A 25,796-nucleotide genomic window follows, 5' to 3' on the forward strand; every position below is an offset into this window, starting at 1 on the left:
CCCTCCCTGTGTCTTGGGCAGCTCCCCATACCTCCCTGTCCTCACATACTCTCACCGAAACCTGTCTGGCTGAGGGGGGACCACATCCGGCCACATACTCACACACGCCAACACACGAGCATCTGCACCTGCCCTCAGTCTCGAGCCACCCCCACCCTGACCCCAGCCTCAGCCCCCGTGGCGCCTCCACACCCCTTCCCCAGCCACCTGGGCGCCTCTCCCTGGGGCCGGCAGCTGGCAGCACACACTCAATCACTCCCCACCAGCGTCCGCACTCCCGTCACGCACGCTTGCCCAGATGCCCCGCATGGGCTTCTGCTCTGAAGCAAGGCGGGCCCAGCTGCCTTCCCCAGCAGCCCCGGGTTCCGGCAGCCATGGCAGGCAGTGGGCACCAGTGAGCAGTTCTGCTCCCGTGCACAAATCTGCAGAGAAGGGCACACGGTACAATTTGTTCAGGAAACAATAGCAATGTTTGACATGTCATAAGGATTGATGGAGCAGAAATTTACATGGGGGAATGCATTTTTAAACAGCTCCACGGAGCCCCGGTGCTTCACTGGTAATGCTTTCCACATTTATCATTCACTGAGCCCCTCTGAATAACTCTTTAAACTACGTAAGATTAACTGCACTCTTGCAAGCTTGCCGGGGGTTGGTGGTGGTTGGGGGTTGTTGCTGTGTGAGGCAGGGAGGGACTCCACTGGAGGAACCCAGTATCCCAGAGGCTGGGGTGGCCTCCACTTGGCCTGAGCAGGCCCTCTCCCCTATTGCCACACTCCCTCCCATGGGGCTGCGGATGAGGATTTTGGTTTCTCTCTAGGATACAAAGCCTATGGCCAGGAAATATCATCTGGTCTGCCCCCACTTCCGGCGAAATGCTTGGTGTGTCATTTCTGTCGTCCTCTCAGAAGCTATCTGATCCAAGAAGGAAGCCAGGGCTCACGGGTGAGGGCATGGTGAGGGGTGGGCAAATGAGGTTTGGCTAGAAGTTGTTGCTGTGAGTACCTTCCTGGGGGTTCTTGGCCCAGGGGTGGGGTGCCACTCTCCTGGGAGGAGAAGAAATGACAGCAGGAAAGAAATGACAGGAAGGAAAGGCCTGCCACTGGACTTCATGTAAGGTAAGAAGGTGAGTGCTCCGGGCGGGCAGTGGGACTAGGGAGTGAGCGAGAGGGTGCAGGAGAGACCCCGGGAGGCTGTGGGCCACGGGAAGAAAGATACACTTAGGAAAGTCCCTGGGGCCTGTTCTTGGCCTTCGGAGTGTGAGGAGGCTTTAGGACATGAGTGCTACTGGGGAGGCTGGGGACAGAGGCCCAGAGCCCATGATCAGGTGAGTCACCGAGGAGAAGGGTGGTTAGGAAAGCATGGGGACCCAGTGGGTGGTGGACCTGGGGTGGACAGCCACCATTCCATGGCGCATGCCCAAGCCGCACTACCTGTGGTCCTAGTACTGAGCGCAGAGAAGGCCTCAGGATGTCTCAGTCCCACCTTCCCTACGGGAGTCAACAACCAGTGGGACATGGGTAGAGCCCCTCTGCTCTGCCTGCTGGAGGGTGAGAAATGTCTTTCTCCCTGGGAGGCCAGCACCAAGGCCCTCAAAAGGACCTGTGGCTCTGTGCAGGGTCATGAAAATCCCTCCAAAAGGGGAAAATCCCTCGAACTCAAGATCTGGGTTCTGGTCCAGCTTCTTCCCAAACCATCAGCTGTGGGACTCTGAGGAAGACCCTGGCTTCTTGGCCCACATGCTGCACAGCCTCCTGACCGTCTGCCTGCTTCTCCTCTGATGCTAGCAGCCCATCCTCCACCAGAGCCTGACGGAGCATCTGGCCACATGGGACACCATTCTCCAGTTTAGAAGGCTCCCAGGGCACTGAAGACAGTCCCAACTGCTTGTAGCATCCCTGAGGCCTAATGTGGGCCAGCCTCTGTGGCCTCTGACTTCCTTTCCTGGCCTATTTGTCAACAACCACGGTCACATCCACTCTAATCCTCAGTTTCTCATCTGTAAAATGGGGCTAATGACAGTACCTGCCTCATAGGATTGGTGTGGGGATTTTAGAAGGTGCCTTAGACCCATGCCTGGCACATAGGAACCTGCCGTCCAAGCGGAGCCAGTATTCATCTTACCATGCATAGTTCTAACTATTCACTCTTTCTGGCCCTCAGCAGACCTGCTCCTGCTGAGCCCCCTCTCAGCCTGGCCCTCCCGCCGGGGCTGTGCCTGCAGTGGGCTGGTGGAAGAGGAGGGGAGTGGCACTGAGCCCTGTGGCAGGGGGAGCTCCAGCAGGGCCAGACCCAAGACCCGCCTATTACCGTGTCCATCTGCAGCAGGGGGAGGAGGATTGAAAGCTAAGAATGGGCTGACAAGCGCACTTAAGGTGTGGGGTCCTCAGCTTGCTTGTTACTGAAGACATGGTGTTGTTCTTGGGCTCCTCCACCCCTTCCTTATTTCTCTTTATTTTAAAACCTGGAAATAAAAATTGATGGGGAGCAAATTGCTCTGGCCAGCGGCTCTGTGCTTAAAGAAGTCGTCACAGGAAAGCAATTACAGGATGTCAAGGGCTGTCAGGGAGGCCACGGCTGCCTGCGCCTCATGCCTGACGCTGCCTGGTGGTCCCCGGGCCTCCTGCTGGGGAGATGCCATGTTGGTCTGAGGGGCCCCATGGAGGCAGGGGCACAACTGCCATCACTGCCCTGCTGAGTATCAGCTCTGGGCTGGCCACTGTGTGAGAAACGTGGCATGATTTGGCCCTAGTCCTTAAAGCAACCAGCAAGATGGGGCCACAATCCTATTTTATGGATGAAGCAATTCCAGCTGATATGACTGCAAAAATAGCAATAGCAGCTCACTCTTGCTTAGTCCTTACTGGGCTCTAGGATTTATTCCAAGAAATCTAGGAATATTCAGTTCAGTTGCTCAGTCGTGTCTGACTCTTTGCGACCCCAGGAATCGCAGCACGCCAGGCCTCCCTGTCCATCACCAGCTCCCGGAGTTCACTCAGACTCATGTCCATTGAGTCAGTAGCACATTTCATTTCCACTCCTACTCTGCGAGATAAGTACTAATTCTACCCTCATTTTAGGGAAAGTGCTCAGCTGCAGCAGAAGCTTCCAGCATCACACATGACCCCCTGTGCCCACTTCCAGGTGCCGGGGGCTGCTTTGGGGGAGGCACCTGTGTTTCTCTTGTCCTGTGGACTTTCTTCTCAAGGCAGCAGTTGGAATTATGGGGTGGCCGCATTCCCCAGAAGCTGCCTCCACTCAAATGGGGGTAGGACTCATTGGACCCATATCTTAGCCTCCTTGTCCTGAGCTCGGATAGCTCAGGCACAACCTTCCCACCGATTTCCCAGCGGATGGCACTCCAGGAGCCCCCTCGTGGAAACAAGCTTCACGGTGCCGTCTTGAGTGACCTCGTCTCACTTCCTACTCCCATCTGAGTTTCCTGGGGTCCTGTCCCAAGTAAACTGCCTGTCTTTATGTCCCTGTCTCAGAGTTAGCTTCTGGGGAGCCAGACCTCAGACACAAGCCTCAGGCTGGATGCTGGGCGCCCATGGTGAGTCCGACAGTATGCCCCCAGTCCTCTTGGTACTCACAGTGGTCGCGGCTCAGGGACAGCTGCTACTCAGCTCAGGGTCCTGCAGCTGGTCACCGAGAGGTGGGACTCGAACCTTCAATCTGTCTGACACTTGCACACACAAATCAAAGAGCAAAGAAATCCCACTCCTAACTCTACAATGCTGTCCATTTCCTTATGCCCTCGGGCTTGAGGAAGACTGAGTGCCTTTTTTAAAAAACATCACATCAGACCCCTTCAAACAAAGAAGACTGGAATGCAGAAAGTCATTTTCCCAGGGATGTGGGAGGGTGACGGGGTGAACATGATGCTCACAATCAGAAGGGACTCGAGGCCAGTTATCAAGATGGGATTATGTGGTAGAGGATGAGAAAGGGAGAGTGCCAAAGAAATATGGGGACAGACACCGTGGCTGAGGCTCAGTCAAGTGGGGCCTGATGTGCAGAGGAGATGGAAGGAGGAGGAAAAGACAGTCCAATCAACCCCCTGGGGATGCAGCCAAACTGTGGTTGGGAACACCTCCCCTCACTGCTAGATCTCACCACTGTATCCTTGCCTGGAGTCTGACCCCCTCCCTCCTCTCCTTGCCTGCTCCCATGGGATGCAACAGGTAGTTCCAGGCCTAGTGGGAAGGTGGGGAGAGGTACCTGGGTGGGACTCATGTGCCAGGACACATTCCCACTCAAGGTGACTTGGAGCTGGGTGGCACAGCTCCCATGCCTGCTGCCATCAGTGGGCTCTGACTGGGCCAGCATGTGTGTCTCACTAATGAACCGTCCTGATTTTGCATCCTCCTGTTGTCTCCCCAGCTGGCAAGCCACACATCTGATAGGCTAAATACTCACATGATTGCCCGCCTGACATCTCCATCACTCCGCCTACAGGTCCCTAATGAATTTTACAGCCCCACAACGACAGAAGAAATTAAGGTCAAAGTCTGACGCAGGAACTATAAATCACCCGTGATCCTGAGCCCAGCAGAGGGCTGCAGTCCCAGCCCCTCTTGCACCTGAGCCAGTCCAGCCCAGGGCTTGGTGGTGAGACAGCCAGACTGTGTGTATCAGTGTGGGCTTGGGAGGGTGTGCGGGGCACATTCGTGCCTGAGAAGCAGCCTCTATCCACAGACTTTTGGGTTTCCTCACTCCTCTGCCCATCCCACAAGTAGTTAGAATACTCTAACTAAGACTGAGAAACGAGCCAACAGGAGAGCGGCGCATCTCATTTATACAGACTTGCTTCCCAAGGAGCTCAGAACAGTCTAGCCACGCTGCTCTAAAAATGTCTCAGAACAGGCAGAGGATTCAACAGCCTTCTGTCCATTTTGCAGACAGAGAAACTGAGGTTCACGGAGAAAACGGGTTTTCCCAGGGTCCTTCAGCAAACTGAATCATTGACCTTCCGACTTCAAGGCTGCAGGTCTTATGACAATGGGAGCCTAAAGGGATTTTTGATCCTTGTCCTGTTTCTCCTTTGGGTATCCCAGGTAGAGAGAGGGAGCTCTGGGCCTTGGGTTCAGCCTGGACATCAGCCAGCCCCATTTCCATTCTGCCACACCTCAGCCCCCATGGTTTCACCGGGTGAGTCTTGGAGGGGGTCAGTCTCTAAGGGAAGGCTGTGGTGCCTCATGGTGAAGGGAATGAATGGACTTGGCATCCTAGAGACAAGGGCTCACCCTCAGCTCTGCCTGTTCCACAGGTGTGTCCTCTGGCAAGCAGTTAACTACTCTGAACCTCAGTGCTCTCATCTATAAAGTAAGGACACTAATTTCTGCCTCACCAGGTTGTCGTGGGGCTTCAGTGAGATAACACAGAAGGTGCTTAGTTTGGCACCAGGCAAATGTTGGTGCCTGTCATCTGTTTAGCATGCATTCTGTGCCAGGCGCTGCACAAAGTTTACATTATCTCACCGAATCCTCCCAACAAATCCATAAGGAACCATCGCCATGGTCATTTTCCAGATCACAGAGGTTATCTGGCAGAGACTTCAATGCCCATGCCACCTTTCTCAAATGAACCAGGCTTTTTAGGTGGCACAACACTACCTGGCGGAAATACTACATTCCCCACCTTCTTTTGCAGATACACACATTCACACAACTAAGTTAGAGTTAACACCTATCCTTCTGAAACTCTTCCAAAAAATTTCAGAGGAAGGACCACTCCCATACTCAATTATATGAGGCAACCATCACCCTGATCCCAAATCAGAAAAAGATACCACCAAAAAAAGAAAATAACAGGCCAATAACATTGATGAACAGAGACGCAAAAATCTTCAACAACACACTAGCAAAAAGAATTCAACAATAAGCTTAAAGGATCATGCATCATGGTCAAGTGGGAATTCTCCCATGGATACTAGGACTTTTCAATATCTGCAAATCAACCAGTGTAATACACCACTTTAAAAAATTGAAGAATAAAAATCTTATGACCATGTCAATAGATGCAGAAAAAGCTTTTGATGAAATTCAACACTCATTTATGATATAAATTTTCTAGAAAGTGGGCAGAGAGGGAACCTATCTCAACATAATAAAGGCCATATATAGCAAACTCACAGCTAACATCGTACTCACAGGTGAAAAGCTGAAAGCACTTCCTCTAAGATCAGGAAAAAGACACAGATGTCCACTTGGTCACTTTTATTCAACATAGGTTTGGAAGTCCTAGCCACAGAAATCATAGAACAAGAAGAAATCAAAAGGAATCCAAATTGGGAAAGAAGTAAAACTGTCCTGTTCGGCAGATGACGAGATACTATATATAGAAAATCCTAAAGATGCTACCAGAAAACTACTAGAGCTCATCAATGGATCTGGTAAAACTGCAGGATACAAAATTAATACAGAGGAATCAGTTACGTTCCTATACACTAACAATGAAAGATCAGTAAGGAAAGTTAAGGAAACAATCTTATTTACTATCACATCAAAATGCATAAAATACTTAGCAACAAACCTACCTAAAGAAGCAAAAGACCTATTCTCTAAAAATTGTAAGATGCTGATGAAAAAAATTGAAGATGACACACACAGATGGAAAGATATACCACAGTCTTGGATTTGGAGAATCAATTTTGACTATCCTATTCAAGGCTATCTACAAATTACCAATGGCATTTTTTTTTTAACAGAACTACAACAAAAATTTTAAAAGTTGTATGGAGACACAAAAGGCCCCAGATAGCCAAAGCAATCCTGAGAAAGAAAAATAGAGCTGGAGGAATAAGGCTCCCTGACTTCAGACTACACTACAAAGTTACAGTAATCAAGAGAGTATAGTACGGGCACAAGGACAGAAAGACAGATCAATGGAACAGGACAGAAAGCCCAGAAATAAACCCATGCACCTATGGTCAATTAACCTGTGATAAAGGAGGGAAGACAACAAAATGGATAAAAGACAATCTATTCAATAAATGTTGCTGGGAAACCTGGACAGCTACATGTAAAAGAACATTCCCTAACACCATACACAGAAATAAACTCAAAATGGATCAAAGACCTAAATATAAGATTAGACACTGTAAAACCCTTAGAGGAAAACAGAAGCAGAACACTCTGAAATACATCACGGAAGTATCTTCTTTGATCCATCTCCTAGAATAATGAAAACAGAAACAAAAATAAACAAATGGGTCCTAAACGTGAAAGCTTCTGCACAGCAAATGAAACCATAAGCCAAACAAAAATATAATCCACATAATGGGAGAAAATATTTTCTCATGAAGCAACTGACAAAGGATAAATCTCCAACATATACAAACAAAATATATGCAGCTCTATACCAAAAAAAAAAAAAAAAAAGAAATCCCCAATCGGAAAATGGGCACATCTAAATGGACATTTCTCCAAAAATGACATACAGATGGTCAAAAAGAGCATGAAAAGAAGATCAACATCACTAATGATCAGAGAAATCAAAATCAAAACTACAGTGAGGTATCACAACCTCATACCAGTCAGAATGGCCATCATCAGAAAGTCTACAAATAAATACTGGAGAGAGTGTGGAGAAAAGAGAAACCTCCTGCACTATTAGTGGGAATGTAAACTGATGCAATCACTATGAAGAATAGTATGGATATTTCTTTAAAAGTAGAAATAGAACTATCATATGATCCAGCAATCCCACTCTATACATCCAGAGAAAGTCATAGTTTGAAAGGATACACAGGCACCCCAGTGTTCATTGCAGCACTATTCACAATAGTTAAGACATGGATGCAATCTAAATATCCCTCGACAGAGAAATGGTCAAAGATGTGGTACGTATATACAATGGACTGTTACTCAGTCATAAAAAAGAACAAAATGCCATTTGAAGCAACATGGACGGACCTAGAGATTTTCATACTAAGTGAAGTAAGTCTGACAGAGAAAGCCAAATATCATATGCTATCACCCATATGTAGAATCTAAAAAATGATACAAATGAACTTATTTACAAAACAGAAGCAGACTTACAGATATTGAAAACAAATTTATGGTTACCAAAGGGGAAGTGTGGTGGGAAGGGATTAATCAGGAGTTTGGGATTAACATACATACACTACTATATATAAAGCAGATAACCAACAAATACCTACTGTATAGCACAGGAAATATTCAATATTCTGATGATTTATACAAGAAAAAAAAATCTTGGATTTCCCTGGTGGTACAGCGGATAAAAATCTGCCTGCTAATGCAGGGGACACAGGTTCAATCCCTGGTCCAGAAAGACTCAACGTGCTGTGGAGCAACTAAGCCTGTGTCCGACCACTATTGAGGCCTTGCTCTAGAGCCTGTGAGTTGCAGCTACCACCGCCCATGCACCCTGGAGCCTGTGCTCCACCACAGGAGGAGCCACCACAGAGAAAAGCCATGTGCTGCAGCAAAGAGTAGCCCCCGCTCCCTGCAACCGGAGAAAGCCCACACGCAGCAAAAGGTCCAGTGCAGCCAAAAAGAATGGGGAATCTGAGAAATTAATACATGTACATGTATAAGTGAATCACTCAGCTATATACCTGAAACTAACACAACATTGTAAACTATACTCCGATAAAATTTTTTAAAAATTAACTCAAAATGGATGAAAGATGTACATATATGACCTCAAACCATAAAACCTGAAAGAGAAAACACAGGTGGGAAGCTCCTTGACATTAGTCTTAGTGATGATTTTTTTTGGAGTTGATGCTTAAAGTAAAAGTAACAACCTAAAAAAATAAACAAGTGCTGCTGCTGCTGCTAGGTCGCTTCAGTCGTGTCTGACTCTGTGCGACCCCAGAGACGGCAGCCCACCAGGCGCCTCTGTCCCTGGGATTCTCCAGGCAAGAACACTGGAGTGGGTTGCCATTTCCTTCTCCAATGCATGAAAGTGAAAAGTGAAAGGGAAGTTGCTCAGTCGTGTCTGAGTCTTTGCGACCCCATGGACTGCAGCCCACGAGGCTCCTCTGCCCATGGGATTTTCCAGGCAAGAGTACTGGGGTGGGCTGCCATTGCCTTCTCCGAATAAACAAGTGGGACTACATCAAATTAAAAAGCTTCCAAACTTCAAAAGAAACCAACAAAATAAAAAGATAACCTACTGAATGGGAGAATATATTTGCAAATCACGTGTCTGATAAGGGGTTCATATCCATACCTATGGAATGCATACAGCTCACTAGCAAAAACCCAAACAATCTGATTAAAAAATGGGCAGAGGATCCAAATAGGAGTTTTTCCAATTATGATGTGCAGACGGCCAACAGGTACTTGAAGAGGTACTCAACATCACTCATCATCAGTGAAATGAAAATCAAACCCTGGAAAGGTATCACTTCATATCCATTAGAATAACTACTATCACAAAGATAACAAATAACAAATGTTGATGAGAAGGTGGACAGAGAACCCTTGTGCACTGCTGCTGGGAGTATAAACTGGTGCAGCCACTGTGGAAAACAGTATGGAGATTGCTCAAAAAAAAATAAAAAATAGAGCTACCAAATGATTCAGCAATACTAGTTCTGGATATTTATCTGATGAAAAGAAAACACTAATTTGAAAAGATATCTGAACTCCCATGCTGACATCAACTTTTTTTTTAAACAATAGCCAAGATATAGACACAAGCTAAGTGTCCATGGAGAGAGAATGAATAAAGAAGATGTATACATGCAGTGGAATATTATTCAGCCATAAAAAGATGGAAATTTTGCCATTGTTCACAATATGGATGAACCTCCGTGAGGGCATGAAGCTAACTGGAATAAATCAGACAGAGAAAGACAAATACTATATACTGTTACTTATAAGTAGAATTTAAACAACCACCACCACCAAACCCAGCTCACAGCTACAGAGAACACATTGCTGGTTGCCAAAGGCTAGGATGGAGATGGGTGAAATGAATAAAGGAGGTCAAAAGGTACAAATATTATGAAATAAGTTCTGAGGATGTATGTAGAGCATGGTGACTATCGTTAATGACACTTTACTGTATATTTGAAAGTTGCTAAGACAGTAGATCTTAAAAGTTCTCATTAAAAAAAATGAAATCTAGTAGAATAAAACAGAAAGAACTAGGGTGTATTATCACACTTAGTAGGGAAGTATTGCTTTGTCCTACACATGGATGTGGGTGTGAGTGTGTCTTCTGGGTTATGAAGTTAAACATCATTTTTATTATGGTTCATGATTAAAAAAAAAAAAGTTTAAAAAACACTAAGCAAAGCAATGGGCCTACGGGACTTTGAGCCACTCCAGAAACAAGGTGAAAGGAACGGTAGCTGTCATCCCCTCCAACAAGGATGATGCAGTAAGATTAGGCTACTGCAGCCCCACAGCCCAGCTCAACAGAACCCTAGACCTCTGCGGGCCCCCTCCCTGCTCCCACAGCCTTTCTGCCTGCTGCTTCCAGGCTCAGCTTTCAGGCCTGTGCCCCTCTCCTGGTGACCCACCCAACATAGGTGGACTTTGTCACACATTTGCTTCACTGCACTGACGAACTCATTCCGGCCCCGCTGCACTTACAGCTGTCCACTATCCCCTCACTCGCGGGGTCCATTGCATCTTCTTTGCTCTGGTGTCTTCTGAGCAGGTGCCTGAGAGGAGCAATCGGCAGCAACCCTACTGCAGGGGGGCTGACAGGCGCAGAGGGCAGGGAGTCACAGTTCCTGATGTAGGAGGGACTGTCAGGGGCAGGCGGTCACATGCTGTCGGGACAGACAGCCTTCGGGCATCCAGCAGAATCCCTTAATTTTACAGAAGAGGACACCAAGACCCTGGGAGCCAGGGACATGCACAAAGTCACCCAGTGACGATGTAGCTCCAGCTTCTGGAGGGCAGGCTGGGCTCATGTCTCTCGACTCTGGAAACAGCTGATTCTAACAATAGGCTGGAGCTCAGCATGGGAATGGACACCTCCTAGTGACAAGCAGCAAGTGGGAGGCAGACCCCAGGGCTTTGGAATCGGGCAGATCCAGGTATGAATCCTGGCTTGGTCACTTGCTCTGCTGGCTGACCCTGGACAGGTTACTAAACCTTTCTGGGCCTCCGTTTCTTTCTTCTGGACAATGGGTCCAGGAAGAGGTATGTAATATGCTGTAAAGTGCTTGCCATTTATATACTTAGCTTCCAGCATGGGCTCACCAGGTCTGTGATGATGAACAATAGTGTCCTTTTTTTTTTTTTTTTTTGGACAAAGGGGCAAAGGTGAGCAGCAGACAGAGCTGCTCCTGTCAAGGATGAGAATTCTGGAGGCACCAGTGAGGGAGGCGTGAGAGGCCTGATGGTGTGACGAGGCTTTAGATCAATTTGCCAAAACTCAAGCAGTCGAGCGACTAAATGGCAGGAAACTGCTGGACCTTGAACAAGGTCTGGGACAATCCACTTAAGGGCCGAGCTAGGGGGAGCCCTGGCTCTCCATCCGGACCCAGGCTCTAGCCAGGTGCAAGCAGCAGCCCCTGGCCTCCAACCACAGGCCCTGTCAAGGCTCCTTCCAGAAGCCCAGGGTGGCAGTGGGCAGCCAGCTGTGTTCTCTCTGTCTCCTTAGCGCCTGTCCTACCTCTCATTCCATCCCATTCCGGGTTTCACGGATTGATATTTAGATTAAAGAGATAAACACGTCCAGAAGAGCACTGAGGCCTGACAGACAGAGGAACTTGGACCCGTCAATCACCATCAACCAGCTGAGCTTCCTCCCAGCGCCTGGCCCTGCTGACTGGAGTAGATTAAAGGGGCCCAGAAGTACAGTTTAGACACCCCCGCCCCGAATGGGGGGCGATGCGTCTATGAAGGCCCTCCAGGACAGCTTGGGAGCCGGACTAGGGTGACTACTATTTATGTGTGCTTGTGTGTATGTGTGCCTGTGTGTGTGTGTCTCTCTTCCCCTCCCCAGGCTGCAGATAAAGAATTCAATTTTCTTTTAAACGGTGGGGAAATTGGAAGAGATTTTGTTCTGTTTAAGCACAGCTGGAGTCTCAGGTCTCTGGGGATTGGAGAACAATGAGATCAATTAAGATGCCTGCCGTGAGGGGGTGTCAGGAGGAGATGGGGAGAGCGTGCAGAGGTGAGGGGACAGGAGGAAGGGGAAGGGCAGCTGCGGGGACCCAGCTGCCAGGAAGCCCTGCCTCCGCTCTTTCCTGTGTTGACCTGCTCACCTCTGCTGGGTTTTGCTAAAGAACTTGGATGAGGTCTAACCTTTGGGTGGTGTTATCGTCCAGACTTGCTGATAATTCAACATTGGCAATTTCTGTCACTAACTCTATACAATGATAGAATCGACCTGAAACCCCACTATCAGAAACAGGGAGAGGTCAACTCCCCTAGAGGGGCACGGATAACCCGGGACGCCTGGCCTGCAGCAGAGGCTGCTACCAACCACTGGTTCTGCATAGGCACCTTTCCACACATCATGCTACAACATCGCTGAGATGGGAATCATTCTTGCTGTCTCAAAGAGGAGGAAACCCAAACTCAACGACAGTAAGTAACCTGCCGGAAGCCACCCTGCTGGTGAGAAACAGGCAGGACTCCAGCCCAGGGCTGTCTGTCCATTTCAGCGTTCGTGAAGGTACACCTGGGAGTCAGGTGGGATGAAGATGGGCGTGCCTTGCTGGGTCTGGGGAAGAGAACGGCGGGGCCTCTGTCCAGACCTGAGCATGGGCTGGGAGAGAAGGGAGCATGGAAGAAGGGCTCCCGAATCTTCTACCTCTCCCCATTTCCACTGCCTCCTGGGTTGTTGCAGCTGTCGTCTCTCACCTGGCCACCCCACTTGCACCCTGGCAGACTCCCTCTCCTGCTGGCCTGCTCTCCACACAGCAGCCTCCGTGACTCATCTGGCTCCCCTTCAGCGCAGTCACCCATCCTAGGGTGACCTCCTGGCCTCCTCTGGTTTTCCCTCCTCCTCATGGAGTGTTCACCTACACCAGGCTCTTGTCTCAAGACTCTCGCCTGTGGCTCCCTCAGCCTAGGGCAGCTCTTTGCAGAATTCTCAACTCAGACGTCCCCTGCCATCCTTCAGAGCTCCATCCATCGTCACCTTCTGTGAGAGGCCCATTTTCCTTGACCATGTGGCATTCTTCGATGCCACAGCTGGGACTCCCTTCTTGCTGCCCCCAGCTATCCCCTCCCCCATGGCACGTATCCCTCTCCAACACACTCTGGATTTCCTTATTCTCCCGCCCCTGCACGTGCAGGGAGGCTGGTCTGTCTCGTTCACTGTTGTCATTTCGGGCCACTGATCAACAGTCACTGAATGAAGGCGTATGGTAGATGCATCTGGGGGTGTGAAGGAGTATAGTAGAGGTCCCTCTTCCCCCAGAGAGAGCAGAGTCCTGCTCTGGGCGGGGCAGTGGGGAGGCTTCTGCAGGGGAGAAACGGGCTCACAGGGCACCCAGTGCCATCAGCAGCAGCCCAGGCAGCAAGGTCAGCTGGAGCAGACCTGTCTGCAGGGGGAGGCTGAAGGGCAGGGCACATTTCAACCTTGACCTTGTAATCACATGCTCTGATTAGGACAAAGCTACCCTCGAATCTGGTGGCCATTGCACCCCCTGGACCCCTGCCTTTGTTCCTGGGCTGCGGCCTGCACCCCAGACCCCACCTGATCTAGGAAGGATAATCAGAGGGCATCCAGTTTAGCCCCTCCTTGGAATGAGCAGGAAGCCAAGGCCCAGAGAAGGGTTGAGACTGGCACAGGGTCACAGGGTAAGTTGGGGTCTAAGAGCCCAGGCCTCGGGGCTCCCTGTCCAGCAGTGTTCCGCCAGTGCCTATCGCCAGAGCGGGTGTTTGGGTGCCTGGCACAAGTAGTGAAACAGAAGTCACAAGGCTTTGGATTCAGACAGACACCTCTGCCCTTGACTTGTTGGGTGAAAGTGGGTGTATAATCTGCCCTTTCCCTGCCTCAGTTTCCCTCATGAGACTGCTGCCTCCATTCCTCCTTCGAGGAAGCTGCCCTAGCCACTCCAGACCACAGGAGTCCAGCCTACTCTGTGCCACACAACCCAGGCAGGGGGGCACCCGGACAGAGAGAACCTGCCTTCAGGAAGTTTTCTGTGGAGTGGGCAGGAGAGGACATTAACCATGCTGCCCCAACAGAAATGGTGAGAACAGCCAGGGAGAGCGAGGTGCCGAAGGGCCTCAGGAGAGGTGGGCCTGTGCCCATCACAGAGGGAGACGGCTTCTTATGGGGAGGCTGCTGTTAGAAGAGCTGCCTCGTAGGGTTGGCAGGCTTTTGATGGTCTCAGACAGGAGGGAGGGAAAGCCAGGTGCAGGAGCCGTGTGAGGACATGCAGGGATATGCAGGGAGGCTACAGACTTTGGACAGGCAGCAGAGAAGGGGTGTGAGGGATGTAGTGGGGCCGAGGTTGGAAAGCGGCTCAGGGCTGGGGTGTGGGGGCCTTGAATGCCGACCTAGGCCTAGAGCGCTGGAACTTTATGAGCCAGGGAGTACCAGGGCTTACTCTTTTCTCTCCCTTCCCCTGTTGGTGGAGAGCTCTTCCCGGCTGAAGACGATATCGGAAGGGTTCCTATTTGAGCTCTTCTGCTTGTGTTTGCGCAGGGCTTCCCTTTCCTGGAGGCTCAGGTGGTAAAGAACTGGCCTGCAGTGTGGGAGACCTGGGTTCAATCCCTGGGCCAGGAAGATACCCTGGAAGAGGGCATGGCAACCCACTCCAGTATTCTTGCCTGGAGAATCCCCATGGACAGAGGAGCCTGGTGGGCTACAGTCCATGGGGTCACAAAGAATCAGATATGACTGAGCGACTGACCTACTTTCCTTCCTTCCTTCCTTTCTGGAGGAGGAGTGGGAACTGGCTCTCTCCTGGCCCCAAGCTCACGTGCAGTATTTCAGGAAAGGGGTGCTGACTTGGAGTGAGCTCCGAGGGGGTCTAAGACACCTTTGCTTGTGCAAATTCTATGACTTTCTTCTCACTGACGGCTGGGGAGGGATTATAGCTCCTCTTCTTAAATATGAACCTGCCTTGGTGACTCACTGTAACCAACAACATTCAGCAGAAATGATGTGGGGTGCCCTCTAGGCTAGGTCCAAAAAGCCACACGGCTTCCGCCTGATTCTCTTGAGACATTCATTCCCTGGAGGCCTCTTCTGGGAGGCTCCCGCTGCAGACCGTGTCTGAGATGCCTGGGCCACGTGGAGAGACCACAGCCAGGAGCTCGGAACACTGTCTCCAGTTGCAGCCCAGGCACTGGACAGAGGGGTGGGGGTCACCCCCCAGACCTGGAGGGGCAGAGAAGGGTTCCTCTGCTGCCCTGTCCTCATTCCTGACCCACCCGATCCATGAAAGTAAGAAAACGGTCACTGCTTTTTGCGGCCAAATGTGGGATGGTTTCTTACGCAGCCCTTGGAACTGAAACAAGCTTGGTGGACCCCTGCTTGGAGCACGGCACATGCAAGTGATTACTGAGGCAGTGCTGCCAGAACGTGTGAACAGACAGAAACAACGGACCACCACGGAGCTCCTCTGGGCACAGAGCTGTGGAGTTCCCGTAGCCAGGACAGGCTACGTGATCTACATAATTTCCCAATGCACAATGAAAATGCAAGGCCCCTTGTTCAAAACTGAACAATTTCAAGATGGTGGCAGCAGAGCATCAGACCCAGGGTGGGGCTCTCCTAATTCCAGCTTCCCAAGCAAATGCCCAGTCTGCACCCACAGGGAGCCCGTCCTCCTGTCTCACCTGCCGTGGGCTCCTCTTAGTCTTAGCTCTCCTCCTGCATCCTCATTTAACCTCTGCCTCCTGTTACCTGACGCTGCGGTCTGAGTGCCAGAGTCCAGGGTTGGACACAGGCAAGAACTAGCCAGTGTGTCCACTGAGAGGACCCACTGTCCAGTGGAGTCGGAGCCAAGGATAGAGTACCCAGGACCCAGGTTTAAGCATGGTAAGTGATTCACGGCAGTGATTCCTCAGTGTTCTCTGAAGCTCCACTGAGCCCCAGATTCTAGGGTGGATAAGAACACAAATAACAGTCCTAGCTGTTAGAGCTGCCGGCCACTCAAGCTTTCTCGGGGTAAGCAATCTAAATGTACCTCTTTTCATCTTGGGACAGATATTACTTCTATCATCCCCACAGCAAATTCTGGGGACTGGAGATTGGACACAGCCAGGCATCTGTCTAGGGTCACAGAGATGGCAAGGGTAGGGGCACGATTTCAACCTGGGTCTCTCTGGTTTCTAGGTTTTGCTCCTAAGGTTCCCTCCTGAAGGTACTGATGCAGCTGGGAGGCATCTCCCCAACTTGCAGAGTAGCAAGTCCTTCTGCAAGGGGTCAGGGGGACCAGGGAGCATCACTTAAGCCGAGGCAGGGGATTGACCTTTCCAGATCACCTTGCAGGGCCATCAAGTTCCCAGCACCCGGGGTGAGGCCCATGTTAAATTCCTTGGATTTAGCAACATGGGAGGGGGTGTGCCCTGAGCCTGCAGGCATCACAGAGCTAGGGAAGAGGCCCCGCAGCCTGACAGCTGATAGAAGAGGCATGCTGCGTTTCAATTCTTTCAGGACCGAGGCTGGCCTTTACCAGGGTCTGCCTGGGGCAGTGACATCACATCACCTTTCCCTTTTGGTGTCAGTGGTGCTCACTATGACCAGGGGAGGAGGAGAAGGGGACCAACAGCAGCAGGGCTGCCTCTGTTGATGCTGCTGGGCAAGGAGGCCAGGCTGGATGACAAGGAAAACCTGGTGAGCTCCAGGAGCGGGGAAGTGACCACCTTGGAATCATTACCAAACTTCCAGATGGGGGCTGAGAGGGAGGCAAGGGAGGGACAGGCAAGGGAGCTCTAGAGAACAGTGGGTGGGTGAGGGACTCCCGAAGGACAGAAACAGGTCTTTGTTGCCAGGAGTGAAACTGGACAGCAAAAATCAACACTTCCTCTCAGGCACAGTGAGCTGGAATTAAGTCTCATGGAACCAGAAGGCCCCGAAGCAGCACTGGCCCCACCATCTTGCTTTATAATGAGGACACCGGGGCCCCAGGGGCTCAGGGACATGCCCAGGTTACATGGCTTCTCTGTGGGCAGAGCCATGACTCTGAGTCCTGGCGCCATCAGCTCAGCCAGGAGGCCAGCAGGACTTGCTGACATTTTCTGAGTGTTCCTGGCCAGGCTCAGCGCCGAGCATCTTCACCCACCATTCTACTGAACTGTCACAATACTCCCACGTAGGATCCTGTCAGGGTACCTCCCCAGGTGGCAGGGGAGGAAACAGGCCCATCTTGGCAGAGTTGGGCTTACACACAGGCTGAAGGGTGCACAGATGGGGCCCTTTAGGGCCAGTGACAGTAAGAACCACAATTTAGGTCTGTAAACCCTTAGCTATTTCATCCATCCCACTCCGCTGAAGCCTACCAGCAACCGAGGCAATACAGGCAAGCACGACTTCCTTCACTACATCCCAGAGGAGTTACTGGTCCACAACAGAACAGGATTCAAGGACCTGCCTGAGACGGTACCAGCCTCCCAAGGATGGGCTGGAAGAGGAGCCAGGAGGGTTTGGCACTCCACCCCTGGGTTAAGCACACTGAGCTGGTTCTGGGCCCCACACCTGCCCATCAGGGCCCTTATGTACATCTCCCTCTTGCACTGTTTCCTGTCCAGGGAAGACTCCTGTCTTGTCCAACAGTCCATCCTCTGCCCATCTCTGCTGAGCAGCCCCCTATCCCCAGAGCAGAGAAGAAAGTGGGATGAGACCTGCCCTTCCGGCTGCTGCTCCTCCCCAGTGCCCTCCTCTCACTGCCATGGGGACAAGGAGCTCCATACTACAGGAGGCCAGACTGGTTCCTTTCTGCCAGCTGTCTCCCAAATGCCGGCCACAGGCCACCAGGATGGAATGGGTAAGAGAATGTGAATGGATGAACACAAGACTCCTCCACTATCAGGACAGCAGCCCAGAGGCTGCGTCTGGAGTAGGCACAACTCAGGAGGAAGACAGACTGCTGACCCTCCCCCGCCCCCAAGCCCCCCTGAGAGAGGCAGCCCTCCACCTCCTTACACATCACATGCCCCTCACTGCATTCTAGCCCCAGGGCCTTTGCACACGCTACTCCCTTTTTCTCCAATGCGCTTCCTTCCGTTTGCTCACCTGTTAATGCCTACTCAATTGCTACGTCCTCAGGGAAGCCTTCCCCAAGCCCAGTCAAGGTCAGGTGCCCTGTTACAGGTTTTCACAGCCTCCTGATTTCTCCACACAGCAAGTAATGTTGAATATAAAGATTCATTTCTTAGTACTAACATCAGGCCTTCCCAAGAGACTATAAACTTCATGAGGGCAAGACTCACATCACCACTGCGTCCTCAGGGCCATGTGCCTGACACAGTAGTGGGGATTCAGAAAACATTTGTTCTATGCATGTTTAGATTGCTCTTTTACTGTTCAGCAGCACCCACATACCCCACCAGAACCCAAGTACCCATCAGCAAGGGTACAGGGCTGCCTGAAGCCCAGAAGAATCCTAGGTAGAAACCCCTCAGTCTTTATACTCAAGTCCTATTATTATTAGATCAGGAGGCAGGATTGGAAGGTGAGAATCAGAGCAGGCTGGCGATATGAGAGGGGAAGAAACCACACAACCCAGAGGATGGGGAGCCACCAGCACCATTCACACATGTGCTATATACCTGTATCTGAGTGCACATAGTTGCAAACACAAATAAACACACAGACACAAGGACATGTCTGTGCACATGCACACACACACCCCACAAGCAAACATGCGGTGAGTGTGCCCCTACACAGCCTTCCCCTCTGTGGTCACCCTTCAGAGTGGGGCTCAAGGTCAAGCCTGTGACCGCTACATTCCTGCCCTTTCCCCTCAACCAGTAGCAGCTCATTTTTCTAGAGCTGGGGGCTGTAAAGGTCTCAAAACCTGGGGTGAGGGAGGTTCAGGGAGCAGGGAGGTATGAAGAGATGCCATCCCAGCTGGGATGCCTGCTGTGGTGAGGGTCGGAGAGGCCCCTTGCAGCAGGCTCTGCCCTGGCCTTCAGTGCAAATTAAAACATTTTCCTTTTCTTCATAATTTTTTTTTTCTGACATAGCTGCCCATGAAACATTTTAATAACATCCCAGAAAAGGTCAAGGAGAAGGAATTTCACAGTCTCTGAGCAGGTGGCTACAACTTCAGCCCCTCCTGGAGCAAAGCAGGCGGAGAGACTGGGCTGACACTGGATCCGAGGGGAGAAGGGCAGGGTGGGAGAAGCCAGGGCAGTGGGCGTGGCGGGCGTGACCACGACCTTGCCACCTGCTAGAAATGAAGGCTCCTAAGAGGTGATATGGGTAGAGGAGTACACACTGAAGCCAGGGAGGCAAGGCCCATGGTTTCACTCTGGGACCTGAGCTCCTTCAGACACCGAGTTCTGCTGCTAGAGCTTATCACGGGGTGAAACGGCCCCTCACAGCTGCACAGTTCCACAGACCCTGGGGCTGGGGTTGTGACAGGAAGTTGCGAAGGGCTTGACAGACACACTCAGGAGCTAGAGGGAGCCCAGATGAGCCAGGCCTGAGTGGGGACCCTCAGGCAGCCACAGACGCTGAACACACCTGCTAAACATCCAGAGGGGCTGGAAAAGGGGTCATGGGCAGGGGGTCCATGCAGGCCCAGGAACTACTCCAGTGCTTGAGGACACCCAGTATGAGAACCTACTCTCCAGTGCCAACCCTGGATGGAACTGGGCTTCACACATAGTCCTTGGCACCTGCAGCTGGGCATCAGCCAAGAGGTGTGCCACCCTACACCTCACACCCCACCCCTGCCCCCTAGGCTCCCCCAACCCTTGCCAGGGCCATGGGAGATGGGGACTGCAAAGCAAGACCCTTCTTCTCCAGCAAGAGTGACAGGAAGGAATCCCTAGTCACCTGCCAAGCTTGGGCCTTAAGTATAAGCTTTTTCTTGAAGTATAATATGTAGAAAAGTACACAAGTCATAGATGGAGTCTTATGAATTTTCAAAGATCACACCCCATGTGACCAGAACCCAGATGAAGAATCAAAACATTCTATGACGTCAGAACTTTCCCCTGAACATCCTATGACATCAGAACTGCCCCATATAAAGATAACCACTATGCTGATCCCTTTTCCTACAGATCAATTTTGCATCTACTTTACACTTAGGGAATCATACAAAAAGTATTCTTTCATGTAGAGCTTCCCCCCCTGCAGTATCATATTTTTTGTGAGATATATCCATGTTCAGTGTGGCTACAGTTTGTTCACTCTCCTTGCCATACAGTATATCCATATGGCCACAGGCCCTGTAGAGACAGGCTGCTTGGGTGTCCTTCACCCTGACATTGGAAGGTGGCTGGGGGGATGAAGAGGATTTCTTCGGGTCCAGAAGGCCAGAGCCCCTGGCCTTGCTCGCTGGTGGGCCCCTTAGAGGCTGCAGGAGGGCCCATGGGGCCTCAAGCACCAGGTGACTGATTGCAAGGAGCAACTCGGTGAAAGCTGGTGGAGCCACGGCCTGGGGAAGCATCCGGGGAGAAAACAGCCGCAGCAGACTTACTGTTTATGTCTGACGGCCTGCCTAGCTAAACATCTGTTTGAAAAATTAATAACTGTCAGATGGGAAGGACCTGGGGGCTGAAAACAGTTTCATACCATCTGTCTATAGAGTAAACACACTTTGGAGTGTGGGGTCTGGGATCGACAGGCAATGTCTGTGCCTGGAGTGAGAATGCAGCGAGAAGGGCAAGAATTTTGGGGGCCTCAGTGGGCAGGGAGGGGCAGCAGCAGGTTAAACGCTCTAAGTTTTACTGAGCACCTACTATGGGCAAGCCCTCAAGCCTGTGTAGCACACATCTGCCACCGATCTGCTCAGCAACCCTCTTTGTTCTGATAACAGAGGTTGCTGTAGAATAGCCCCTGTCCCATTCTCAGTCCATGTAATGTGAATGGGGCTGACCCACGCCCTGACTCCACTAGCGGGAGCATGACGCATCTCTGGTATATCAGAATTACGGTGCCCCAGTAAGCTGGGTCAATGAGAATCAGCTCTAGGAGTTTTGCTGGAACTACTGAAAAAGAACATTTCTTTTCCCCCACTGGGGTTGATAAATTGGTGAGATTTGAGCCTAGGGGTGCTGGTGTGCCTCTCTGTCAATACAAAAAAGCAGAGGCCAGCACTGAAATCAGATGCCTGCCCAACCTAGCGCCTGGATACAGCCATGCCTGAAATCACTTACACTTTCGAGTTACATGAGCCAATCCTTTTTTCTGTTGTTGTTTGTTTGAGCCAGTTAAAGGTTTCTATCCCTTGCGACTATGAGTCCTGACTGATACACTGGGAGGGTCACCTGTCAAGGTCTCAGCAAAGACAGCTGGGGAGGTCCAAGAGCCCATTCTTCTGTGGTGACCATGCTGAGAGAGACAGCACTGCCCTCCTGAGAGATGGCTGGCACCTGTCCCCATTAGAAGGTAGGTCTAGGGCTCCTGGCCCACTCAAGCTCACCATCTCTCAGGGACAAGGCAGAAAACTAACCCTGGGCCCAACTTCATCTTTTCCCAGGTGGGTGCCTTTTCCACATTGCTTCCCTGGCCAAGGAAGCCTCATCACGAAGAAACCAGATGCTCTAATACACCAACACCACAACCTCTGAGGGCTTGGGGGTACCCCCCCCCCCCCCCCCCCCCCCGCCCCGCCGCTCCCCTAACTGCCCACACTCCTTGGGCAAAATCCCTCTGGACGCCTCCTGATGGTGGACCCCAGAGCTGAGCTGCCCTGCAAGGGAGAGAGGACTCACCAGGACTGTTAGCACTGAGGTCCCCACGGTGACATTCTCATACAAGCTGACGTTGTACAGTGGCTGGCTGAAGATGGGCCGGTTGTCATTCTCATTGATGAGGGTGATCTTCACCTTGGCATAGCCCACATGGTCAGGTACACTCTCATTGGCAAAGAGCTGGGTATGCAGAGCAAGGAACCAGTGAGCACTTATATGCTCCTGGAGCCCTCGTTCCCATAAGTTCCCCTGGGGCCTCCACCCATCCCAACCCAGAGCACCTGTCTGAGTCACTGCCCATCCCAGATGTGTGCTCCTGGGAACCCCTCCATCAGTGCTCACAGGGCCAGGGTGGCCAAGAATCTGCTGGGAAGGTAAGGGCTAACGGGGGCTGGACTGGCTGAGGCTGGGCAGCTCTTGATGGGCTTCTGAGACTGCGATGGTACCTAATAAAATTCCACTCAATGCCTGGACATTTCCTCATCCTCCTTGAAAAGGGGAGGCCCAGGCCAGCCCCTGCCATAGCTCGGTGGGCTACTCTAGGTCAGACCCAGAGGGAAGAACGGGGAGAGGTTGCAGGGGACATTGAAGGGGACGGTGTTGCCCCCGGCCTCCCCTGGAGTCCCCCTCCCAGCTGAGGAGAGGTGAGGGGACTTACGTCAAAGTTGTAGCGGTCCACAGTCTCATAGTCCAGGGGGATGGCCACTCGGATGCGGATGTCTGCCTTCCCTTGGACGGACGTTGGGGAGATGATGAAGTGGTGGGAGTTGTTCCCCACCAGGTACACCTCAAACATGCTGTTCAGGCCCTGGGTCAGAAGAGAGAAGAAACCAGTCAGAGCGCGGGAAGCCAAGGCCCGGAGCGTGGCTGGAGAAGCAGGGCAGCAGGGGCGGGGGCAGATGAGGTGCTGGGACCGGAGTAGGACTTGTCAACTCCCCACCCCAAGGTGGTCTGGCCTCCCCTGTGTGATGCTGGCTTGGCTCCCTGGCTCTCCTGCCCATGTCCAGGCCTTCTGGAAATTTCCTCCCATTCTTTTTGCCTTTATCAGCCCATCAGATGCCCACCATCTCTCTTTTGGGTGGTTTGGTTCATTTTCCATCTCCCACTCCCTCTTTTGTTCCAGTGACACTAACTGGGGGAAGTATCTGCAAGACCCAGCAGGGAAATGGTGGAAAGAAAAGGAAGAGGGCCAGAAGGGAGTGGAGGGGATGAAGCAAGTAAACGTTCAGGGTCAGCTTGGACCAGAGAGGGCATGAGGGCTGCAGCTGGCAACTGCTTTTCCTACATCCCCTCTCTGGATCACGTCAATCAGGGGGAATGTGGAGTAGGAAGCACCCAGACGGCTGAGTGGCAAAGTGAACCCCTGTATTCCCCTCTCTGTGGCCAGGCATGGTGGCCGGGAGGACACAGGATCCCAAATAGTGCAGAGTTGCCATGCCCTTCACTGGTTCTGCCAGCACTCAGCAGCCAGAGGCCATGGTTTCAGGCAAGGAGGCCTCACTCTAGGTCAGGTGTTTCTGATCACTCCAATCAGGGCCAGAGCCCAGGGAGCCCTCAGACGCCACCTGGCTTGTCCTCACACAGGTCGTGTGATATCTCCATGCTACCCACGCCCCAGATCATGGGACGAGCCACTATTGAAGGCGGGAGACAGGGCTTACTGACTCCCCAAAGACTGGCTTCCTCTGAAAGTGATCCAGGCTCCTGCATGGGGGGAACTAACCCCCAGACTAGCCCCTCAACCTCAAACCTCAGCAGGGGGCCTGTGGTTTGGAAACAGTCAAGAGCCTCTCTCCACTTCTGAGGAAAAGCCCAATGGGTTACTGAGCTAGGCTCTCTGCACCAGAAGGACGCCGCCTCCTCCTCAGCCTGCATAACCCTCCCTGGCCCAGTGTCCAGCACAGCCCCTCTGTGCCACTGGGGGCTGGCAGGGAGGCACGCCCCTTTTCTTGGCTGCCCAGGGATATGTCTGTTGAGGGGTTTCCTTCCAGAACTTGTTTCTGTTGAAAGAGAGGCATCCAGGCAACCTGGAAGCCTTTACACAGTCAGAGAGGGAAGGATGGTCCCAGCAAGGATAGAAAGGACCCCCTCAGTGAAGCCTGATGCCCTCAGAGCTGTCCCTTAGGTGCTCAGATACATTTGTGCAATGAATACATTTTAACATTTACCCCTAGGTCTCTTGAGTTTTTTCTACTTACAACTACAAATTGGTGAAATAAAGGGACTGCCAATTTTGGGGTCCAGGCAAGCAGCGGGCCCTCCAGGGCCCCCAGGACAGAAGGGCTCCTGCAAATTGTGGGGGCAATGCTCCTCTGGCCCTGTTGGGATGTGGAGTTTCCTAGGCTCCCTGGCGTTGCATCTATCCGTCAGATGGAAGGGACCAATTAAATGCCCGAAGGGGCACTAATAGCCAAAGCCAGCGGACTGTGACAGCTCTGAGCAGCTGACATTGATACCTCTTCCTCTCTTGGCCCCGAGAGGGTGGGGTTTTCTGAACCCGCCCCCCTGCCCACCATGCCTCCCAGCCTCTGCCCTTCCCAGGCTCACTTACCAGGTTCTATCAGTGGGAGTCGGTCAGTCAAAGGGTATGGAGACAGAGAAGAAGCCGGAAAGGTACCGAGAGGAGGAAGGAATCAGAGAGAACGCGGTGAGGTCCAAGGTCAGGGTAAGGGAGAGGGGCCGAGATGGACCTCGGGAGTGCACTGGCTCCAGAGGAACAGCCCCCTCTGCAACTGATGGGCCATGGCCTCTGAGGGCGCCAAGGAGGGATGGGTGTGTGGGGGGCGTGCACTCAGGTGCTGGGGTGTGGGGAGGTCTGTGCAGCCCCACACCCGGGGAGGGGGGACACAGAGGAAGATGGCACAAAGTTGGGAGGGGGCTGGGCTACTGTCTCCCTGAGCTCCCTCCCTCCTCACTGAGAGTGAGGCTGGGAAAGGAGGGGCTGTGCCCCTCTGCCCTACTCCCAGGAGCCTGGACAGAACCCCTGGAGGAAACGATCCCACGCATTGTCATGTTTTAATCTTTCTAACACAGAAAATGTCCACAGCAAAACAGATGTGGGGAGCCTTCACATAGTTCAAAAGTGTCAAGGGCACACGACCGACACACTTTCCCCACTGTCCCCGCCACTGGAGCGTCTTCCCTAGAGACAACCACACCCTGATCTTTAGTATCTTTCCCCAGGAAATCCACGCGCATATAAGCACTGTGATCTCTGGCTTGCCTCTTCCACATAAACAGTAGCGTGCTTCCACTTAAAACCACGTTCTGAAGCTTGATCCACAATTGTACAAAGAGCTGACAGTACGAAGAACAACCACACAGCACACGTTCACTGGACACCAGTGAACTCTCTGCCAGAACGACCGAGAACAGCCCTCTGTAGTCCTGGCGGCCGCGGGAGCCCATCCCCGGGGCAGCGCGAACCCACAGCAGAGCAGGCACACCGCACCGCAGGTGCTCAGACGCCAGGGCTTCAGCAGCGTTTCCTCACCCACTCCTCTGTGCAAGCTTCTTCCCGTGGGCCACATGATGGACATGAAGGAACAATGGAGCCTGGGGATGCCTCCAGAAGAAATGGAACTTACAGAGGCGGGCAGCAGTGTGAGGATAAGAAGAGCCCGGCGCCCAGGCCCGAGTGGCTTCCAGACCAAGGGAGGCAGAGTTGGGGCCTGACGTGGGCGTCCCCCAGATGCAGCTCCCAGGTGAGAGGGGGCAGGTACTGGCATTTCAGCCAGCAGTGTGAGTGGACTGAGCAAACCGAGATGGCACTGCTGAGCACTCCGCGGCTGAATCTAAGAGAACGCCAGCGGAAGTGGCTGCCCTAAGTGGTTGTCTTAGGAATGAAGGGAAAATGGATTCCAGGTGGAGAAAGTGGCTTTAAACACGAAGTCCTTGGGCCTCAGTGTGTATTAGAATCACCTGGAGGCTTGGTAAAGTACAGACTGCTGCCCTCCCTCCTCCAGGAATATCTGATTCGGTAGGTCTGGGGCGGGGGTGGGGGTGGGGGTAGGGGGAGGG

General features: G+C 52.0%; 1 protein-coding gene across 1 annotated transcript in view; it reads right to left on the reverse strand.

The window, feature by feature from the left end:
* The window catches only part of CDH23 (cadherin related 23), a 388,293-nt gene that overhangs the window by 159,879 nt on the left and 202,618 nt on the right, over positions 1-25,796 (reverse strand). Inside the window, exons 11-13 of the mRNA XM_052640480.1 lie at positions 24,328-24,333; positions 22,435-22,584; positions 21,798-21,956 (exon numbers count right to left, since the gene is read on the reverse strand). Coding sequence (XP_052496440.1) covers positions 21,798-21,956; positions 22,435-22,584; positions 24,328-24,333 — 315 coding nt within the window. The remainder of the gene's footprint in view (positions 1-21,797; positions 21,957-22,434; positions 22,585-24,327; positions 24,334-25,796) is intronic.

The sequence above is a fragment of the Budorcas taxicolor genome, chromosome 5, assembly GCF_023091745.1.
Source record: "Budorcas taxicolor isolate Tak-1 chromosome 5, Takin1.1, whole genome shotgun sequence".
In the NCBI taxonomy this organism is placed as follows: Eukaryota; Metazoa; Chordata; class Mammalia; order Artiodactyla; family Bovidae; genus Budorcas; species Budorcas taxicolor.